Here is a 23,806-nt window from a genome sequence, read left to right as displayed (position 1 = left end):
CTGTATCTGCTACACACACACACACACACACACACACACACACAAAAAGAAGTGCCCTAATGAACGCGCACTAGAGCACATCATTGCAGCGCGAGCGCACATCACTTCCTGTGCATGCTGGGCGCTTTCAACTCCGACAGGACCGTCGGAGGAGTCGACGAAGTCATATAAATAGACAGGAGTAACGGAATATCTGAGGGGGTAGTCCACCAAACTGTCCGAAATTCCTCAGGTAAGTTCTAAAGACTCGTTTTAAGATCTTTAACCCTCATTTGGCCTTTGTAGAAGTGTAATTTCCCCACGTTTCGGAGGGTTAGTGAGTGTGTAAGGAGCCCCAGTTGTGCTAGCCTGCTGTAGCTAACCGTACTGGCTCAGCATGCTTTCCTCTCAAGTTGAGGACTGAAACAAAACCCCATGTTTATTGGGAAACGGATTATTTTGCGTTTTCGAGGCGCTAGATTGACACCTACAGCCTCAGCCTTCAGCTGTCAGAAGTGTGTCATCTCATCCAGCTGTGACTGTTAATTAAACACAACTATGACTGTTAATTAACAGTTAACTATGTTAGTTAACATAAACAGACAAAATACTTCTGAAGCATTTATTATTCTCAGTTAATATTTTTAATGGACCTGAGCTAAAATGAACTACCAATGAATAGTTATAGGTTTATTAGGCTAACTAATCTTAAGAGATTAAATGTACTGCTAGTTAGTTAATGCAATAACTATGCCTTTTTTTTAAAGTGTTGCCCAGTACATTAAATAAATTACTTTACCTGTGATTGTGAATACATTTGTTGTTTGTTGGGTGTTATTCTTTAGAAAACCAGGTAGGCCTTATACAACAAAACCTAAAGAACAGCAAAAATCGATGACTATAAAAATCATATTAATTTTTCTTGCAGATTATGAATGTGGGGAATATGAAATACATAAATATACCTGTACTACATGCTTGTATATTTATACACTATTGTTTCAGTTAGTTTGCAGTTTTTGATTGTCTATTTGAAAAGAATAAGATCTGAATAACAAATAAATATCAGTTTATGGAATTATTAATATGTTTATACATTTTTGTAAATAACTAATGCTGTTTAGTAAAACATTCTGCATTTTGCTTAGTATTTTTGAACTGGTTTCTTTCATCAGATAAGTCTGGTATTTGGTTTCTTAAGATTGCCCAACATAATATCACCGACCTTAAGTAAACAACAGGATGTGCAATTCAGGTCAGAAAAACATCAATAACACCTGATAAGAAGATTAAGTACTTGGAGCTGGAGAGGACAAAGTGTGTTTTGTTTATTATTTGTGGACAATCCCACCAAAATCTATTAAGAAGTTTCATTCAATATCTGTTTATGATTGTCAAGCACCTGAGTTCTGGACCGTTCACCCCGATGGCTCTATTTTCACCTTTTGCCATGCAAATTCATTGTATTCTGCAGTGTAGAAACCTTTTGTGTGAATAATTGGTTGGTAGTTTGCCTTTGGCAAAACAGTTGAAGTAAATTTCTCAGTGAACCGATCAAATTTGCTTATTTAAACACTTCTTAGGCATCATGAAGAATGACATTTCTTTGAAGTGTTTTTAAATTTCTTTGAAGATGAAGCAATTTATTGTGCGATAAGGAGGCTTAAGAATCCATGACTCTCCGTTACCTCTTTCCCTGTAGTTGCTCTGACGCACTTTGAGCCCAGGCCTGATTTTACATGTGAAACTGCTAAACCATTTGTGCCCAGCTGTGCCATTGTAAATATTATTTTATGTTTTACTTTTTTTTTTTTTTTTTTGGTATCTAGCATTTGATCAGGAAGTCTTCCTGATTCCATGCACACTTGGTTTTCGGGTATTTCTCTCTCTGTTTTTTTATGAAAATAATGTGGGATGATTCATTAGACATCCTGAACGAAAGATGCAAATTTCCAAAATCTGCTGATGTAGATGAATGTTGATCTTAGCAGCACATCTTTTGTAGGTGATTTATAAACTGCTTAAGAAATTTTTTTTTAAAAGCCTGTGTGATTTATTCATTTGGAAAATACAATTCTTTAGCGTCATCATTCAGGTTAGTTCTTAACTGCATTTAGATAAGAAAGTGCTTCCATTTAGTCCTGTTTTACTTATTGCACAGTTTATGGGTTGACGCTTTTAGTCCCCTGGGATCTTATCGCTTGGTTACAGAACCAAGCAGCAGGTTGTCCTGCTCGCTCTATGGGTTTTGCTCTCCCTGTAGCTTTGTGGCGTATAGGGCGCAAAGTATGAACAGCGAAATGCAAAATGGATCAGTGAAAATGTGTCAGCAGTCTCATTTTAAACCATCAGGTCAAAGAAATTATATCCGTTGAGAGTTAATGGATCATTTCTGCTCTATACAGAGCACTGCAGCAGAGTTAAAGGCAAAATGTATGCTGGTTTTCTAACATTCAAACTTTGAGAAATGGTACGGGTTTTAGGGTTCTTTCTGAAGAACTTAATATGTTCCTGACTTTGCGTACTAATATTTGGCATCTGTCAGTTGCAGTTCTTATGTAACAAGGGAATTGACTAACTAGATGCATTCTCCGACTAGTTAGCCCAAGAAGAGTTTGGCTTTGTGTACTTGCTGTCACCATAGTATGGAAGCTGTACTCTGATGCCTGTTCAATCACTGGATTATGAGATCCAGGTTTACTGACTCATCGGAATGTTTTGTACCAAGACTGTGTCCAATATTTTGCCTTCACAGGCCCAGGGTTTGACGGTGTGAGCTTTTCGCTCTCGTTTGTCAGGAAAAGTAGATGTGTGCAAACTGTAAAAACTATTTAGGAGCATTTGTGCAAATAAAGTCGTTTTTTATGAAATTTTAATTCCGTTTTAATGAAATTTAAGGCCATAAAAGTCTTAAATATCTTAAATGGTATAACAAATGTCTTTAAGATGTCTTAAATTTGGGGTCTGAAAATGGGAATTACTACAGTATTTGAGCGCTGTACAAAGAACACGTGAGTTGCAAGTTCTACACGCTCACATTTTATAGCAGTTCACAAGTAATACCATGCATTTATTTCAAATGATCTACAATCTACTGTTAATGAATATGATCTACAATCTACTGTTAATGAATTTAGACAATGTTTATTTTGTGGTGTTCGTATTGTATTATTTTGTAGGTGGTTGTAAGAGTGCATATTTTATCTTGGCAATAGAAAACAGGCATTTTTAAAATAAGAGTCCTGGTGTTTTTTTTGAACTTGTTTAAAACACATTTATTTGCATTTACTCATTTAGCAGACGTGACTTAGAAGAAATGAGACATTTCTGACCTGTAAGCAGGCATCAATGTCTTGAACTTGATGTGAGCCACAACCAATAGGCAGTATAATTAAAAGTCCTGCATTATGCATATTGTTTTTCCTCTGGTTATTATTTTTGGTATTTTCTGTCCAGGCTGCCCTGTGTCAAAGGAAACAAAGTTTAATAACATAAAATCAAAATATAGGTTTTAGTAGTATCGTCACAATCTCTTTATGTATAAAAAAGTTAGAAACCAGAAATATTTTGAAACCTAGTGTACTTTTTTTTTTTTTTGTAATAAATGACATCAGTTTGCTTGGAAATGTTTCATTGTATCCCTTTATTAAAGATACATGCTGTCTATTATGATGAAGCATTTTTGGATATAAAGCAAATGGTGATCCCAGTAGTTTGTGGTAAATTAACTTTTTTATTTAAATTTTTATGCCTTATGAAGAATTCTGTTTGATTGTTTCCATGTGAGACTTTAGAAACCGCTTTAGTAGGCTGAGCAAGGGAAAATATTTCCTGGTACTGTTGCTGCGAGCACAAACTAAATCCTCTAGCATCACAAAGGATTGTCTGCGTCGCCCTCCCGGATGAGGATATTGATATTTGTTTTTTATCTCTGATGCATTTGAAACCATAGCTTACGCAAACAACTCTGGTGTTTGTGTATTAAGTAAGATCCCATTTTTTGTTGCATCAAGTCTGCCTGGATTCGACACGCTTGGCATTTACTTTCCCTTTAGGTTATGTGCAGAGATGTTATGTAAATGCTCTGGATTTGACCGAGTGAAGGTTCTGACAGCCAAATGCCATAGTCTCTAAAATGTGACCTCTTTCCCTGTAGTTGCTCTGACGCACTTTGAGCCCAGGCCTGATTTTACATGTGAAACTGCTAAACCATTTGTGCCCAGCTGTGCCATTGTAAATATTATTTTATGTTTTACTTTTTTTTTTTTTTTTGGTATCTAGCATTTGATCAGGAAGTCTTCCTGATTCCATGCACACTTGGTTTTCGGGTATTTCTCTCTCTGTTTTTTTATGAAAATAATGTGGGATGATTCATTAGACATCCTGAATGAAAGATGCAAATTTCCAAAATCTGCTGATGTAGATGAATGTTGGTCTTAGCTGCACAAATCTAAAAAAAAATGTTTAACAGTAATATTGTGGAAAATTAAGTTTTCTATTTTAATATATTTTTTAAAAATGCATATTATTCCTGTGATGGCAAAGCTGAATTGAAAGCAACCATTACTCCTGTCTTCATTGTCACATGATCCCTCAGAAATTAGTTTATTTGGTGCTCAATAAACTCTTCTTCTTCTTCTTCTTCTTCTTCTTTATTATTATTATTACACTTGAAAACAGTTGTGCTGCTTAAAGGTTTTGTGAAAACCATGATACAATTTATTTCAGGATTTTTTTGATGAACAAAGTTCAAAAGAACAGCATTTAAAAAAAAATGTTTTTTTTGGACAAGTATTTGGAAATTCAGTTTTACTTTAAATGTTGAGCATTGGATTTGTTCATGTAAATGTCCATATCTCATTGACGTTTGTTTTTAAGGTGGTTTTGTTGTTTTAAACTTTTGTTTGGTTCTGTCCATAATGGCCATTCACAGCATCCTCTAGTATGCCTTTTGTAGATGTGTTTGAAAAGTTCTTCCATTTAGGTATTGTGAAGCCACATATTTGTGTTGCTGAAAGCCTCTGGAGTCTGGACAGCGTGGTTTTGTACGCTCTGTGGCTTACTGTACAGATGGTGTGTATATTTGAGTGATTTTGTAGGCATTGGAGGGACATGCTTTGCTGTACATGGACAGATGTTGATGAATTGGCTGATAGAGTGACTGTTGACCTTGTGTGACAGTGAAGCTAGAGAACGAGGGATTGTTTTCTCTTAAGATTTGATTGACAACAGGCTGTAGGATCCAGGGAATCCAACTATTCTCAAACTCCTTTATTCTTCTACTGGTCTCATAATATAACACATGGAATCCAGATGCTCTGCAGCTCCAGCCAACGTTTCATTTGTTTTGCTGACTTGGTTAAGAATTCTAACGGTTTGAAGCCTCTCAACTTTTATTCTCTCTTCCTTTCTCTCATAATACTTGCTGTCTTTTAATACTTGTAGATCAGGAAGTTGCTTAGTAATTGTCTGGGAATGTTCCTAAACAGATGCTCAAAAATTTGCTTGCGTTTCTTATTTTTAAAATTTACTTAAATTGCTTGCGTCGCGATGTTGGAAATATTTATGTTTTAAACCATGAAGACGAGATCACATAAGCAACGTGCAAACTTTGCGCAAGAGTTGTGCCGGTGAACGTCTTAATCTCACTGCAGAAAGTGAAAGTAAAAACGGAATGACAGAGCTTTCGGCATCTGATGCATTGCATATACTCTCAGAGACGACGAGAGACGAATCTACTTCAACATATGCTGATAACGGTATAGCTAGTTGTTTTAATTTAGTCCCTTAATATTCCGTACATATTGGGAAAAAAAATCGTATTTTGTGTTAAAGAGGTTGTTTTTGAAAGTCGGTGCTTGAAATAGGCTAAACTAAAGCTTTTTATTTCATTGATTTTTTTTTTTGATTTTTTTTTTTTTTATGGGTGCAGTATTAATGTTTTAATTATAGGCCTATAATTCATTGTATAATAGGCTAGACCTGTTTTAAAAGACCTTTTTTTTTTTTTTTTTTTTTTTTTTTTTTTTTTACAACATGGTAATTGGAGTAAATAGCCCAATCTCTCGCAGCATGTTATTTACGCTGTAATATTGCGGGGCAAATTAATTGACATTTTAAATTAATAATAAAAGTAACTTCATAATAATAATAATACGCCGAATAAGAATGTAACAGGCCTACATTAATTGGAAATGCCAAATCCTCTTAATATTGCCAATAATTGATGTTTTTGACTATCTCTGGCTATCGTCGATACAAGATCATCCTTTTTCGACACAACCCAGCAAGGGGAGGTTATCACGGGGCAGACAGCATGTTGCCTGTTACATGCTTTGGGCTGTCTTGTTGAACGCAGTGGCACCGAGAACATTATATTTCACACACTTCAAGCTCTTTTATTTTACAAATGTAATCGGATTAGTCCAACAAATCGTTCTGTTTGTAATGCGTACCGAACCGAAAGCCTTGTACTGAACGGTTCAATATGAATACTGTATTGTTACACCCCTAATTTATATGTATAAACAATTAACCAATAAGATTATTGTGATTGTTACATAATCTTTATTGAAATTGTCCTAAAATTTACTGATCAGTACTTATGAGTATTCAAGAGCAGGGTAGCAATGACCATTACAAAGCATATATTTAATTTGAGATAAGCTCTTTTTTTTTTTTTACTTGTATAAACATTTTGTACGATATTTATTTACTCAATATTCATGCATATTCAGATATATGGAATTGGAAACACAAAAAAGTGCACTTTCCATTTGGCAGGGCTGTTTGATTATTACAATATGCATTAAGCAGAATGACCACTTCTGTTAATTAGCCATCACAGTTATCCGCTGATGGTAATGGCATCTTAAAATGGCCAAATAATGGCCAATTTCACAACTGTTACTCAAAGAATCATCTTGTTTCACAATCTAAAAGGTATTTGAGTGAAGTGGACTTCACCAGCCTCTCTGCTGTCCTTTAGTTAAGGACAGTCTAACACAGTTTTCCACTCTCCATGGAGAAATTAGATGCTAGCGCAGATGCAATCTCATTATTCAGTTCAGCCAGACTGTTGGTGCCTCATGTAAGCGTCATGCAGTTTTTCACTTTGCACTGCTGAGCAAAGCCACACGAGTCCCCATGGGCTTCGCAGCAGGAAAGATCTCTCTGTATATTTATGTTAATGCACTTTATATAAACCCAATCGTGTCCCATTTTTGTGAAGTGTATGCACTTAAAAATAAGGCCTCAGGCACAATACATTGTGCCAATTGTAGCCTTATGTGTATAGATGCACACTTGCTGCCGTGTGAGGAAATAGAGTGAAAGGCAGACGATAAAAGATTGTGTGTCTTGGCTTGTGAAGATGCAGTTAGTCATGCCAGTGCTGTCCCTTTGAATCCAGAATGCAAGGGGGACGGGGGGACATGTGCACTGGCAAGGCAAGAAAAGGACACAATATTCTCATTCCATCTCTGTCCTATCTTAATATTGGTTGCTTCCTCTTGTCTTCATGTGGCTTAGTAAGACTGTTACTTTGTTCCAGTCCAGCGGCCACAGACCTGCTACGCTTGACTTTGCATTAGTGTCCCGTGCCAGAAGGCTTTTTGGCTATCTTGAGTGCCTCTGCATTGTTAATTTTTTTTTTTGGATGATTAGTGCAACAGAGATAATTAGATTTGAGTTGGGTTCAAATATGGTGACCGATTATGATATGATGTGATCCTTTTAAAGCAACAGTCTTGTTATTTTTCAGTTCAATGTGTATTTACCACATCTGGCGTACTGTCATTTACTACAGATACAAATGTTGACTTGTGCTGCATTTTATAATTGAATTTGAAATCTGTTTTACAGAATATCCTATGCCTTGAAATCATATTTTACCTTTACTTTAGTTGTTTGCGAGTTTCAGACTAAATTGAATGAGAAAAAAAGATAAATAAATTAAACGCATCTTTCTATTGGGCTGACATTGTGAACTGTACAAAAATACGAAGACCAGTGTTGATTCACAAGAAATTACTTGTATGTTTGCAGGGCTCCAGACAAAAAAAAATCGAGTAAGGAGGCTCCTATAAGAAAAAAAAAAAACGTAGACGCCAAATTATTTTTTTTAGGTGTCACAGAATAAATCTTTTATTTTTATTATTATTATTTTACATTTTAACTAGTGCTGTCAAACGATTACATAATATTGTGTGTGTACTGTGTATATTTATTATGTGTATATATAAATACACATGCATGTATATATTTATGAAAAATATGGTACGTTTATATATTTATGTTTGATGTAATTTATATGAATATAAATGTATACATGCAAATACCTGTAAATATTTTCAAAATATATGCTGTATGTGTGTGTCTTTTATATATACATAATAACTATACACAGTACACACACATTATGTAAACAAAAACTTTTATTTTGGATGCGATTAATCGCGATAGCACTAATTTAATTTCAGTCATAAGGCCAGTTCACACCGCACAGACAAACGCCAACAAACTCCAACAAACTAGTCTGTTGGAGTTTGTTGGATCAGTGTGTTAACCCTGTTGGCGTTGGTTGGAGTTTGTTTTCATCTGACTGAACATGCTTATAGATATAGAGTTGGTAGGTGTGTGTTGGTGCAGTGTGAACATGAGTTATTTTTCATAAGATTCTAAATCCAACGGCCTACTTGAGCCAACTTGTTTGAAGTTTGTTGGCGTTTTTCTGTGTGGTGTGAATTGGCCTTTACTCTCATGTGTTTGTCTCATCTTTTCTTGACTTTATCAGCATTTTAAATTAATGCATCTTGTCGATGACCTGGGAACTAAGGTTCACTTAAAGTGGGAACTAAATGTCTTTTCCAACTTGAAATATACAGTCACAAAGAATTGTTCATTACACATAATCTGTACCAATATCATGGACCATAAGCATCACTTGGCCACTGAATGTAGTTTCGGCTCCTCCTCAATGCATCCTGTAAACGTTGTTATATATGTCTTTCACACATTCAATCTGTTTTTCTTCATTAGTAAAATGCAATTTTATAGGAGGAGTTGAATCATGTAGACAGTAGGTCAAGTAAAAATATTAATATGCAATAGCACATAATTATAGCAAAATGTTCCCCTTTATAGTTATTTTTTTTTTAGCTGACTGATGAGCTTATGGACACCGAATGGTTAAATGTATTATTACGTTGCATTGTTTACAAGCTTTACACGTTTTCGGCAGTTTGAAACACTGAATGAGCTTTTACATGAGACATTTCAGTAAGTTGTACTGTAGAATCTTTTATAAAATAGCCTGCCTTTTGATGTTAATTAATGTTAATTATGTGTTATAGTCGTAAAGAGAGAGATATAATGGGTTCACTTGCCGCTTGAACTGCGGTGCTAAAGCTTAAAGAGCGCCAAATCCGTACACTGTAAAAAAATAAGTGTCATATTAACTGTAAAATTCTGTAAAAACGCTACTGAAAAAAGTTAATAGGTTAACAGTAAGTTCCCATTCTATATACAAGGAAAAACTGTAAAAGATCTAACCAGACATTTCATGTAATCTTACAGTAAAATGCTGTTAATCGTACAGTTTTTAGAAGTAAAAAATAACAAGTGAATGTATAATTTACAGTCAAAAACTGTAAACTAATATTCCCAGAATTTCTTGCGTGACACTCCACATTTGAAAGTATTTTGTTTAAATCATGTTTTTTTTAATCGGTTTTGTTATCAGTTATGTACATTTGGGCTTTGTTACATCTTCTGTTGTTCATTGAAAGTTTATTGCATTAAGTATTGTGTGTGTTACCATGATGGTGTTTTGTGTTTGCATGAATGACTCTGTGCACCTTCTATATATTAGTATATACTTCTGCTTGTGGCGAAGCTACTTGTGATGAGCTTTGAATCTTCATGTGGCTATCTCTTTTACCACCTGCTTCATTATGGTGGTTGTCAGTATGTTAAAGGTACAAAACAGATTTTAATAGCAGTATGTGTTTTGTTGAATTTGGTGGTTTACATTCAAATTTCCTTGTTTGTAAATTACAGTTTTATTCTGTAAATGTGTTTAGTTTTTCTGTACAGAACCACAGCTGCCAAAATTATTTTGTAAAAACTACAGAATTTTTTCTTTACAGTGCGTTTTATGGTTTGAATTTCATTATGAATTTGCCATCATTTTAAAGCTGATACTTTGTTTATAAAAAGTAACAAAGCACAGAGCTTTTTGCGATTACTGGACAGCAAGTGCGCTTCAAATAATATGAAGTTGTTATTCTTCTTGTTGTTTCCCTACAGCGGCTAATGAACCGGAAGTCTTTCACATTCACAGAAAACTGCTTATTTCCGTGTTGAAAAATAAAGTGGATGGATGAAGCTGATCAAAAACAGCAGTTTGAATTATTATGATGAATCCTGCACTAAATGATTCAGCGATTACTGAGTCAACATAATGAATCTGACATCTTAAACTGAAAATGATCATTACTTTTAGTTATGTAAATATAAAAATGGAGCATGTTTTGTGTACTCGTGTCATGAGATCATATCAGTGTCATTCCTGACCGTCTATAATTTTAATGGTAGGTTTATTTGAACAGTGAGAGACAGAATAATAACAACAAAAATCCAGAAAAATGCATTTCAAAAAAGTTATAAATTGATTTTCATTTTAATGAGTCAAATAAGTATTTGACCCCTTCGCAAAGCATGACTTAGTACTTGGTGGCAAAACCCTTGTTGGCAATCACAGAGGTCAGACGGTTCTTGTAGTTGGCCACCAGGTTTGCACACATCTCAGAAGGGATTTTGTCCCACTCCTCTTTGCACATCCTCTCCAAGTCATTAAGGTTTCGAGGCTGACGTTTGGCAACTTCAGATCCCTCCACAAGATTTTCTATGGGATTAAGATCTGGAGACTGGCTAGGCCACTCCAGGACCTTAATATACTTCTTGACTGATCATGCTTCTTATAGACTGATCATTTGTCAGTAGGCAAACGTACAAAATCAGCAGGGGATCAAATAATTGTTTTCCCCCACTGTAGATATTAAGTAGAAAGTAGAGGAAAAAATAATTTTTAATGTCCATCCTAATGCGTTGAGACAGAATGTGTGTGTTAGTAAGCACAAAGCCAAACCTCATGCTCTCTGACCTCAATTACTAGAGTGGAAAGATGTAAATTACAGCATCTCCGCCAGCCTTTCCCTTGATGCCTCTCTCTTTGGCCTCCTCTCTGATTTGTGAGAAGGATTAGCTGAATATGAGTCCACCAATCCACCAATCCCTGCGCTATTCCCCAGATTAGGATTATTGGCCTGTGAGTGGTAGTTTTAATGAGCTGTAATTGATTTGTAGGCACAGATCCACCAGACTGTCAGTCAGATTAAATGAAGCTTGTTTGAAGCCCCAGGCCTCTTTTTTCTAGCAAGTGATCCTTGTGGTGGTGGGACAGAATTCCCAGCAGGGCCGATGTAGCTTTCAGGACCGATTTTACAGAGTTCCTGCCTTCCCGCTGAGGGTGTGTTTGCCTCCTTACCCTTGGACGAGGCCTGTGTCTGGGAAGTCAGCCATGTTGGAACCAAGTGCAGGCTTTATTCATCTAAACACATTTTAGAGGAATGGAGAGGAGTGACACAAGCTGGTAGTGTTTGCTCACCAAGGGTTGTACATGGGGTCCAAAATTAACTTTTTGCCATTGGCAAATGAGTTGAGGAAATTTACTGGCCATAGGTTTTTCTTAAGTGTTTTTTATTTTAATAATAACATTATATTATATTTAGTGCTGTCAATCGATTTAAAAATAATTAACTAATTAATTGCACATTTTTCTAAAATTAATCGCGATTAATCCCACCTAACCTTAAAGTTTTTAAATATCTTTTTATATTGCAATAATTTCACATTCAATCTTCAAATGTACAATGTACAAACAACATAAAGACAGTATATTTTAATATTTCTTTAATGGCATAATTTTTTATGATTGAAGGCCAGCATCACTGAAATCAATACTACTGATGTCTCAATAAAATAGTTTTTTTCCCCCCTTAATATTTAACCATTGACTGGAGCCATTCAGCATTACAGTATATTTGAGAGCGATCAATTTGAACATTTATTAGACTTAACTTCTAATTTAAGTGAACTTAAAACAATCTTCATATGAACCCATTATAATAAATGACATATTTAGCTACTTGTGCCCTTCAGCAGAAATATACAGAAAATGAAGAGTTACCAAACGCTAAATTCTAAATTAAATGTAGATGAACCCCTTAAAGCTATAAAAGTTATTAATTTCCTCTTTTGTTCTTTGATTAATAGACATCACAGCAGCTGGTTATTAGCTTATTTGCCTGCTATTGTTTTAAAAGCTGCTGCTGCTGAACGTGACGCTGATCTGACGTACATCTTATTTTCTCACAAATCTCTTTACCTTTTCTGACCCACTTCAGGTCTTAAAGTCTCTACTAATGAGTGGACGAGTTGAATCGGGTGTTTTAGATGAGGGAGACAGTGCTGGGGTGCCTCAGGACAGTTTTTAAAACCATTTCAGAGACATGTTCTTAAATGACGCATATAAAACATATTGCATGCATGCACACAGTTTTAAGGCAGCTTTAATCACCTTTTTGGTAACTTCATGCCTTAACTGACGGCATAACTAGGGCATTGCATTGCATGTAGCTTCTTTCGCTGTTTGATATGAAATGATACAGGCTGTAGTATATAAATAAACGCAATCCTTTTCAAGAAAAAAGTGGCAGAGGCAGCAGTTGTGAATGAGGTGGCCAGCCCTAGCCCCGCCCCTGCTTTAATTGCGTTCAATATTTTTAACGCATTAATTGCATACGTTAACACGCTAATTTTGACAACACTAATTATATTATATTAATAATGTACTGTTCAAAAGTTTGGGGCCTGAAAGATTTGTTTTTGAAAGAACAGTTTTATGTTCAGCAAGGCTGGATTTGTTTGATCAAAAATATAGTCATACTGTAATTAAAATATAAATTAAAAAAAATACTGATTTTAATATATTGTAAATATTTTCCTTTTTTCTTTAATGGGAAACCTGAATTTTCACATGATCCATCAGAAATCATTCTAATATGCTGATTTGGTGATTAGAAACATTTCCTAATATTAGCAATGTTGAAAACAGGTGCAATGTTGGAAACTGTGATGCATACTTTTTAATAATAATGGTATTAATTATTATTTAACTTTTTTTTTTTATATTTTTTTTGTAAAATTATAATATTAATTTACTGTTGTTTTTGGTAAATTTAATGCATCCTTGCTGAAAGTATCAATTTATGTATGTATGTGCATACAGTATCTCACAGAAGTACACCCCTCACATTTTCGTAAATATGTTATTATATCTTTTCATGTGACAACACTGAAGAAATGACACTTTGCTACAATGTAAAGTAGTGAGTGTACTGCTAGTATAACAGTGTAAATTTGTTCTGGGTCACTCCTCACGTCTCCCTCTTTTCTTTCAGACACTGACTCCTGTCATTGGACCAGCTGGCATTGGACAGGGTGTTGGACCCTCCCCCTGCACGAGGACAGAATGAGACAATAGCTGGGGGTGTTGGATATCATCCCCCCCCCCCCCCTCCTCTTTGTTTTCCCCTCCTACATATCCAAATAGCATATCCATACTCACGATTTCACACTAGCACACTACAAAACAATACCTTGGACTTCTGTTGCTCCCATGCTTTACTTTGTAGTGACCATGAGACTTTTAGAGGACCATTGTTGTTGAGAGCCCTCTGGGAGCAAAACCAGTTTCCTTTCAGCCAGTGGACACATCCTTCCAGATCCTATGGCTTTGGTGGAGCTTGATGGAAGCTCAGTAGATCATTGAATCATGAAAACAGCAGAGGACCACTGGGAGTTTCCATTTGGAGTTGTATATTAATTGTCTGAAAGACTGCCAGTGAGCAAAGCAAATCTAATTCAACCTGCAGCAGTCCTGAAAGTCTGGTAGAATAAATGATACATATCCTTAGCCTTTTCATCCGTCATATCTGAAGTGCCTTGTGTTTCATCGAACTGTTTACATCTACTCCACATATCTGATACATCTGCCAATCCTTGAAACAATTGATTTGTTTACATATACAGCCTTCCATATCTGTTTCATTTGTTTCTTCTCTTTGTATGGAAGTAAAAGTTTGAAGTATCTGAGATACGAGGAATGAGACCACCGTAGAGTCCAGTTCCTCAAACTTATCCAACCTAAACACACCAAGACTGCTTCTACTGAACAGTTCCGTCACCATGTACACGCTGCAGTCCAAATGGCGCTACCTAATCATGTTCTTGGGCGTCCAGTTAGTGGTCATGGCTCTTCTCTCTAGAGAGGGCTACCAGAAAAGAGTGTCATATTTTTTCCGGATTTTCCGTAAAACGGATTCTACGACAGCACACACAGTCGGTGGACGCAACCACATGGATGTTTACGCCAACCTCTCCCTTTTGGGCCCTGCTCTTAATAAAGAGGACATGCCCTACTGCCCCAAGCAGTCTCCTCTGATTGGTGAGTTTGATAGCTCGCTCAGAAGGGTCTTTCTTTCTCTGTCTCTGTCTCTCTGTCTCTGTCTGTCTGTCTGTCTGTGCTTAGTCATGGATAACTAATCTAGGTTTTTCCAATATCACCATTACCATATTAGAAAGATACTGAAATGAGATACCATAAATACATTTATAAACCATAATAGTTTCTGCTGAAATATACAGTCCAGTTATGCCAGCAATTTTCCAGGTTCTACATGTCAAACTAGTAAAACCACTTTGCAATTTGTTAACCTTTGGTTCAAAATAGTGTCTTAGTGTCAAATAGTGTCTCACACTCTTTTCTTATATTCAGGTGGACCAATTCATGTCACTTTCCCCTCTCGGCTTACGCTTGCCGAGGTGGAGAGGAAGAATCCACTTGTTGTCCGTGGAGGGCGCTATAGGCCACCAAACTGTGAGGCTCGCCATCGCACTGCAATAATCATTCCCCACAGAAATAGGGAACACCACCTCAAGTTCCTCCTCTACTATCTGCATCCCTTCCTACAGCGTCAGCAGCTCAACTATGGCATCTATGTCATTCAACAGGTGCGTCTGCAGCCTGTTATTGTTGTGATTTAATTTGGTGATGCAAAAAAATCACTTTTCTTTCACTGAAAAAAATGTACAGTTTATAAATATTTCTTGCTGGTCATGGAATTGTATTTTGACTCTCCGTAAACGGTCTCTTAGTGAAATGACAGAAATTGTTATAAGTTTGTTTTTCATAATAATTTTGCCACCTATAGAAGATATGACAATGAAATAATAAAAAAAACTTTCTAGTTAAGCTGCTATACATTTTCCAAGACAAATTTGTTAATCACACGTTTTTCTGAAAAATGTCTGATCTTTTTTCTAGTAGACTGTTTGTATTTTTGTCATTTGATTCGCTCGTATCAATAAAGGTCAGACTATCATTCTTACGTTAGATTAATCCATACATTGTCTATTTTATTTGGTTGCCAAAACAAGTTTTATTCTCAGTTGGCACCTTGTGAGTGTTAATTTTAGACATGCCCTCAGTTTCACAGATGTATTTGTTGCTTGGTTACATATTAAATATGCAGCTCTGTTATAGTACAACTCAACTCTGTCTCCTGCTGTTTCCCGTCAGAGCCCGTTGTAATAACTTTATCCTGTTATAGCTGTTGATCTAGATGCAAACCTGTACAACTCACTCTGACAGGTCAATCGCTGGTCATCGTTCGCTCTCCCCTCCAGCTTATCTCTCATTTTAGTGAAGAAAAATGATCCTAATACAAACGTGTGCCAGATTCAGACCTGTTTCCTTGCTATAATGTCTGGTTTTATTATTGTTGGTTTCCTGGGTTAATACAGTTTTATGTTGGATTATAAATGTACGGCATGAAATTTCTGCAGAGTTTTGAGTTGCATTGTTTTTGTTCAGATTTATTTTTGCTGAATTATTAAACTCTGTGAGATTGAAATCCTACTTTTATTTGGTTATAGTTTTTATGCTGTTGCAATTATTCAATAAAAAATTATACACTATTATTCAGCAAGGATTCATTAAATTGATCAAAAGACTGTAAATCTAAAATCATAAACCTTTTTTTAAATTTTCATTTAGTTTAACTAAAATACTAAAATAACTAAAGGTAAAAATGAAATAAAAATTATTAAAAAACTATAGTCTAAAAAACTAAAACTAATAAAAACAATAAATAAAAGATATTAACAAAAACTATAATTGAATGTCAATCATACTGAAATAACACTTTAAAGTTTTGCATTTTTCACACACATGCTGTTCTACAAAACGATGGATTACCATGAAAAGAAAATCATCATCTTGCTTATGTTCCTGACTTTGATATTCCCACTTCACATCAATAGGCCAAGGATTAGACCGTAATCCTTATTAATCTGCTCTCTGAAAATCCTGAACACATAGATTCAGCCCATTTTTATGAGTATGAAGTATATACAGGCTGCACGGCTGAGTTTGTATGCTTTGTTTTATCGGTATTTGCGTAACTGGATTTATATGGACTCATTTGTTTTTTACAGACACTAAATAATATCTTAAATCTGTATGCTCAGTTCTTACCATTATGAATTGTTCAATAACAATAATGGTCTTTGTGTGTAGGCTGGTAATTACACCTTTAACCGAGCAAAGCTGATGAACGTGGGATTTCGAGAAGCCATGAGGGATGAGGATTGGCACTGCCTCTTCTTTCATGACGTGGACCTCATTCCTGAGGACGACCGCAACACCTATGTCTGCGACACTCATCCCAAGCACGCTGCCATTGCCATGGACAAATTTGGCTACAAGTCAGTGTCCTTCACGCTTTCTATCTTCATGCCTGCATTTCACACCTGCGCACAGATTATGCAAATATACATGATTTACTATCAGATCAGTTTACAACCCATGTATTTGTGGAAAAAAATAATTTGTTGTCTACATTTTGTGTATGCTAAAAATTTAAATAGTATTTTAATGGATTAATAGCAAAAATGAATAAGAAGCTTCCAAAGATTTTTTTACTGTAATTTTTAAACAACAAAAGTGAAATCTGTAATAAAAACAAATTTAAATAATGAATAAACACTCAAATAACAATATGTATATGAAGTGACTAAAAGCTCGACGTTTTATATTGTTGTTGTGCATTTCTCCTTATCGCTCAGGTTGCCTTATAAGATGTATTTTGGAGGAGTGTCGGCTCTGACCCCTGTTCAGTACCTCAAGATGAATGGTTTCCCAAACAATTACTGGGGCTGGGGTGGTGAGGACGATGACATTGGTGTCCGGTGAGTGAGCACAGGGGATATTGGGTTTATTTGCTTTGGAGGGATTGAGTGTATGCATAGATGATTTGTGTGTATTAATAGAGGGGTCCGTGTGGGAGGAGATCTGTCTTTGTGATGCAGCTGGCCATGAACCCCCCGTCTTTTCCAGCTTCTCTAGTTCAAAGCTACAGTGTCCACATCTGACAGTGTTTTATAGAGGTGGATTGTGTAGTCAGGTCATGGTTCACAAGCTCGGCCACATTCAAAGGATCAAATATAACATGTATGAAATGTAATATAGTTATTCTGTCTAAATAAAATTAATTGAAATATACAGAAATTTGAGTAAATGTATCTTTTAACTTGGAAAGCAAAGTTTGTCAAAACAGATTTGAAATGTTGACACTTTAAAAAGCTTTGAATTTGTAGATGTTTTAAATGCCACTAATAGAATTTGAATTTAGCTTGTATACACTTTGAAAGTTTGAGATCTGCAAGATTCTTTTTTTTATATATATTTTTTAATTAAGTCTTTATTGCTCATCAAAACGGTCTATCGAAACCACAGTAAAACAATTTAAATTGAAAAATTCAATTGTTTCAATAAAATAAATTACATTTAAATTAGTTCAATTTAAATGGACTGTTTTCTGTTTCAGAAAAATTAAAAATTTATTTTATTCTATGATGGCTAAGCTGAATTTTCTAAAACATTACTTAAGTCTGATTTGCTGCTTAATTTTTGTGGAAACGAATATGAATGTCTTTACCGTCACTTTTCATCAGTTTTATGCATCCTTGCTAAATAAAGTATTAAATAAGAGAGAATTCTTACTGACCCCAAACTTTTGAATAGTAGTGCATTTTATCATATTTAATAAATGAACTTTTGTGGACCAGAGTGAAAGAATGCCCCATTTTTCCAGAATGTGTTAAATTTTGTTGTATAAAATTCAGTAAATTCGTCCTCCTGCAATTCTGATTCAAATTGCAATGCAGCTTCCTGTAAGGTGTGTCTAATAGAAATAAAATTCAAACTCATTAATTGAATTGGAACCAGTTTCTCAAATTTCCTATCCTGAGTGTCTCCGTCTGTTTTTTTTTTTTTTTTTTTTTGCAGCACTGTCTAACTTTCTTTATCTTCTCAGGGTCTCACTCGGAGGAATGCTGATCAGTCGCCCGTCTCTAAAAGTGGGCCGATATAAGATGATCAAACACAAGCATGACAAAGGCAATGAAGTGAATCCCAAAAGGTAGAATTGCCTTATCTGATATTGCCTTATCTTTCTTTTGCAAAGTCTGCATTCGGAAACCTTTTGTCCTAATGCGAAATTCCCAATTGTGTGGATTCCTTTTGAAATTCACAGCATTAAATATGACAAATATTAAATGACATTTTTTTTCTTTAATATGATGACATCGTCTCCTAGTACTTCCTCCGTTCAAGCTGTTTCCTCTCATCCAGGTTTAACATGTTGGCTAAGACCCGGCATACGTGGAAAGAAGATGGCATGAATACGGTGGCGTATAAGATCGTATCCCGGGATTACCAGCCGCTTTACACCAACATCACGGTCAACATCGGCACCGAGGCAGGCCTGCACCCAACCAAAAAAAGCCTGCTTCATAGTTGACTCCCAGCATTCTTGTGGATCCCAGAGGCACAAGTCTTAACGTTAATGCCGCACTGCCTGCAGACCACTTCACCCACATGCACATGGCCAGTGAATTCAAGGGACATCATGCCTTTACTGCACCACACACCTTCTGTTTCCTCTGTAACAGCAGTGCCATCTAGTGGTCCCATGATTCTGTCCTTTCTGCTCTTTTTCTCCAAAGTTTGACATTCTGATCCTGTGCTCACTGATTCACTTTATCAGTCAGGATGCTGCAGAAACTTCAACTGGTCCACACACTGACCGCTTTACAGACTCTGTGATGGGCCAGTCTGCTTCCTGACAGACAGACTCTTCATCTGTCCTCTGTGCCCATGGGCACCATTTAAAAACCTCTGTTGCCTTAGAATCAAGCTGCACTCTCTCCTTCCATTTCTTTTATGATGACTGAAGCGTAGTTTCGGCTGCCCATGGTTGACGTGTCACAATGGGTGAGGCCGAGTCTTAGGGAGGGGTAGAATTTGTCTTCTGCCATGTGATGTCAATAGTGGAGCAGGCCAATGTACTACATTAGCAACATTGTTTGCTGCACAACTCTGTGAGTCTGGTGCATTTCCTGTTTGGTAAATTAGAACTTTTGATTATGTACTGTACGTATTGTTATACAGGCGGGTGGATTGATATTTTATGTCTTCCATTCCGAGTATCTCAGTCAGAACTCCCACTTTGGTAGTAATAACCACTTTACTTTACATATACAGATGTTCTCCTTTTTTTCAGTTTTTTTTTTTTATCTTTATTCCGTAATTGTCATAACAGACTTTGGTTGTCTTGGTAATAACGTTGGCTTTTATGATCAACGTGCTGCCTCTCATTTTCAAGAATTACTCAACACATTGTATTTTATCTGCATGATTTTTGTTTTTGTTTATTTTTTTTATGATTAGTTGGTTATGTGCGGTTTGCTTTGGATTAGCAATAGGCTTGTCGAATGTAGCTACATCTCTCTTTTTGGTGAGAGAATGTCACATCAGTGAACAGCGCATTACGTTTTGTCCTTTTGCTTGGCTTCGTGAGAAGTACGTACTTCTGAAGTCCCTAAGTGTTTGTCCCATATTCTCATTTTGAGTCCATTTTTTATTCAAAGAGATTGCCTGAAAATGCGCTTACCTTGTTAACGAAAACCTTTTTTGAAAACCTTTAGCCCCATAAATATACAAGGATAAATTGTTCATTAATCCATTTTTAAGTAAATTGTCCCATTGAATAAAATGCTCTAAGAACATCTGTAAAATAATTTTTACATACTTTGTTGCACTGATTCAAAAACACTAACATTCGTAAAACCATTTTTACATATTTGCTTTGAATCAAATTCTTGTGTAAATTGTTGCATGAAGTTAAATTAAATGCTAAAGTTTGTAAAACCACTTAGATCAAATTGTTGCATTGGATTGCGTTAAGGTTCGTAAAATCATTTTTAGATAAATTGTTAAATTTTAATTGAATGCTCTAATATTTATAAATTGGAAATAATGAATCAAATGTGCTATCAGTCGTAAACCATTCTTGTGTAAGGTGCTGCATTAAATTAAATGCGCTAATGCTCACAAACCATTATTGTATTAAATGCGCTAACGTCCATAAACATTTCAGTTGAATGCACTAATATTTGTAAAACCAATCTTATATATTGCTGTTACGAATCAAAATCATTCCAAATATAAATTGTAAAATCATTATTGCATATATTTACCTATAATTGTGTGCGCTAATATTCATAAAACAATTCCATTCAGTGCAACCATTTACACTGGAATAATTACGAGCAATTTACACATTGGTCGTTTTGCTTGCTGTTCATAAATGAGACCCATTATTGGTACATTCTGCAAAAAAAAAGGAAATTCTCAAACATTTAAACTTGCACTGTTGATCGATTAAATAAATTTTGTATGTTTCAGATATTTCATATTTAAAAATGCCAAATTTCTCATGAATTTGGAGAAGTATCAGTTATGAAATTTAGACTGAATCATGGCCTCAACTGGGTAATGTTAACCTTATGTTTGCCATGCATTGTTCCTCTCTAACCTCTAAACGTCTTCTGCATAGTCCATAGTCCTCTGACAGTCCAGTCACCAGATACACGGATGCTTCAGACGGATCTGCGCATGTGTGGTTACACATTTGTGATACTGAGAACTAGATCATACGCTGTTTTTCGAATGCTGCTGTTCTTGGTGTGAATGTGAAAGGTGGAGGTATCGCTCCCCTCTTTACTAGTTTTTATGCTGTTGGGAGCTTGTGATGGGTCATTTAAAAAAAACAAATGGTGTTGGGTCATTGAAGGAAGTCATCAGATGTCATTGAGGCAGAGATACCAAAAATGCATTATTTTTTAACTAGCAGGTTGTTTTTTTTTTTTTTTTTTTTTTTTTTTTTTTTCTTAACACCAATAGTCTTTTTTCTGAATTATGAAAGGTCAAGGGGGTTGTTAATGAAATCTGTCCATTACACAAGTCTGTTGGCTCACATTGAATATCACCTGAGTGTAATGACTGTAAACACTTTTGATTTGAGTTATTTTGGGATGTAAGGGGTGAGGAGATCTTTATTCTTCACTTTGAGAATTTATATTTGATAACTATTCACATCACCATCATAGAAGGTGCTTGGAAAACTCTGTTGTTCAGCCGTGAATGATATAGTATGATATGTACAGATGACAGGCTGCACAATACTCAGGTGGGGTGATGGATCCGATGTTTCTAAATGTGCCTTATCGGGCGTCAGTAATCTGGAGTTCTTCAGTGGGCAATGCTCTGAAGACAGGGCATTTGTTTCTCTTTAAGAAGTCTGCACACTACTCAGCGGCCTTAAGATGATTTAATAAAAGAAATGTTAATGTACTGCATGTCTCGTGTTTTGTGATTGGTGCATTTTTTTGAGATTTGTGGATATCTTATCTTATAGGACCTTATGACTCTTACATATTGGTTGACCTCTATAAATGTATTTTGAAACCTTATTGTAAGGTGAAATCATTTAACAGGCAACAAAAACTAACAATATTTATCCCTCTTAAAGGAATAATTGAAGCAAAAATTTAAATTTGCTGAAAATTTTCTGATCCTCAGGTCATCCGAGATGTAGATAAGTTTTTAGAAATTTAGCATTACGTCATTTGCTCACCAATGGCTCCTCTGCACTGAATGGGTGCCGTCAGAATGAGAGTCCAAACAGATGATAAAACAAGATTCAAACCAGCAAAGTGGAATCCCTATCTCACTGATAGGTCTTTCAAGGTGGCCTGGGGAGGGTAGGTATCCAGAGCACATCAACTGGTCACTGGGGTTCCACAGGGATCAGTTCTTGGACCCCTCCTCTTCTCCACATACATTACATCACTGGGTCCCATCATACAAGCACATGGTTTCTCCTACCATTGCTATGCTGATGACACACAGCTCTATCTCTCATTTCAACCAGATGATCCAACGTTAGCTGCACGTATCTCAGGCTGCATAGCTGACATCTCGGCGTGGATGAAAGAACATCACCTACAGCTCAACCCGGCAAAGACTGAGCTTCTTGTCTTCCCTGCCACTCCAACTCTACAGCACGATTTTACCATCCAGTTAGATTCATCAACAATTACCCCATCAAGTTCTTGGTGCAGTCTTCAATGACCAGCTGACTTTCAAAGACCACATTGCAAAAACTGTTCGAACTTGCAGGTTTGCATTGCACAACATCAGAAAGATCAGGCCCTTCCTTACCCAGTATACTGCACAACTTCTTGTCCAGGCCCTTGTAATATCTAGACTGGACTACTGCAATGCTCTTCTAGCTGGACTTCCATCATGCACAATCAAACCTTTCCAAATGTTTCAGAATGCAGCGGCACAACTGGTCTTCAATGAACCCAAATGTTACACCTCTCTTTATCTCCCTGCACTGGCTCCCGGTTGCAGCTCACATCAAGTTCAAGACATTGATGCTTGCATATAGAACAGCCACAGGCTCAGCACCCTTCTTCCACTCACTTATGAGAATCTACATCCCCTCCAGAAGTCCGAGATCTGCACGTGAGCAACGCCTAGTGGTGCCATCACAATCCCTTTCCAGAACATTTTCATTAACCGTTCCTGGCTGGTGGAGTGAACTTCCCACTCCTATCCGGAATGCTGAATCCCTGACAATTTTCAAGTGACACCTGAAAACTCATCTCTTCCGTCATCACTTGACTTCATCTTAAAAAAACACTTTGCTTTCTTACTTAACCTCTCCCTGTCTAGCTAATATTTACTTTGAATAATGCATGAAACTTTGTATTGCAAGCACTTCCTGTCTATTTGCCTCTTGAGAATGAATCGCTTATTGTATTACTCAATTATAAGTCGCTTTAGATAAAAGCGTCTGCTAAATGAATAAATGTAAACGTAAATGTAAAAACATCACAATAATCCTCATGAAACCACACAATGTCCACCAGTTAACGTCTTGTGAAGCGAAAAGCTGTGCTTTTCTAAGAATCAAATCCATTAAGTCATAATTAACTTAAATCCATTGCATCTGGCTGAAATATGAGTGTATAATCCATAATATTGCTTTCTCCAGTGAAAAAGATGACTGGTCTGAATCATGAAAGAAACATGCATAGATTGAGCGCAGTTTACAGTTGAAGTCCAAAACATTCCTAAACAACATGGAGAGGACTTTGCTAAATTTCTCCAAATCTCTTCTGATGAAGAAACAAACTCATGTACATCTTTGATGGCCTGAGGGAGAGTAAACTTTAAGGAAATTTTCATTTTTGGGTGAACTATTCCTTTAACGCTAATATTAACAAATAA

At 36.1% G+C, this 23,806-nt stretch overlaps 1 protein-coding gene across 1 annotated transcript; it reads left to right on the top strand.

Moving 5' to 3' along the window:
• Positions 1-82: 82 nt before the first annotated feature.
• On the top strand, positions 83-21,860 carry LOC306887024 (beta-1,4-galactosyltransferase 3-like). The gene is made up of 7 exons (XM_079444484.1): positions 83-232; positions 13,503-14,548; positions 14,879-15,114; positions 16,682-16,869; positions 17,230-17,352; positions 18,480-18,584; positions 18,797-21,860. Exons 2-7 carry the CDS (start codon positions 14,290-14,292, stop codon positions 18,963-18,965), a joined length of 1,080 nt encoding a protein of 359 aa, XP_079300610.1. The 5' UTR covers positions 83-232; positions 13,503-14,289; the 3' UTR covers positions 18,966-21,860.
• Positions 21,861-23,806: the final 1,946 nt, after the last annotated feature.

Source organism: Barbus barbus, assembly GCF_936440315.1.
Source record: "Barbus barbus genome assembly, chromosome: 21".
NCBI classification, from domain to species: Eukaryota; Metazoa; Chordata; class Actinopteri; order Cypriniformes; family Cyprinidae; genus Barbus; species Barbus barbus.
Note: the sequence above shows the minus strand (reverse complement) of the source record. Positions and strands in the feature narration are given on the sequence as shown.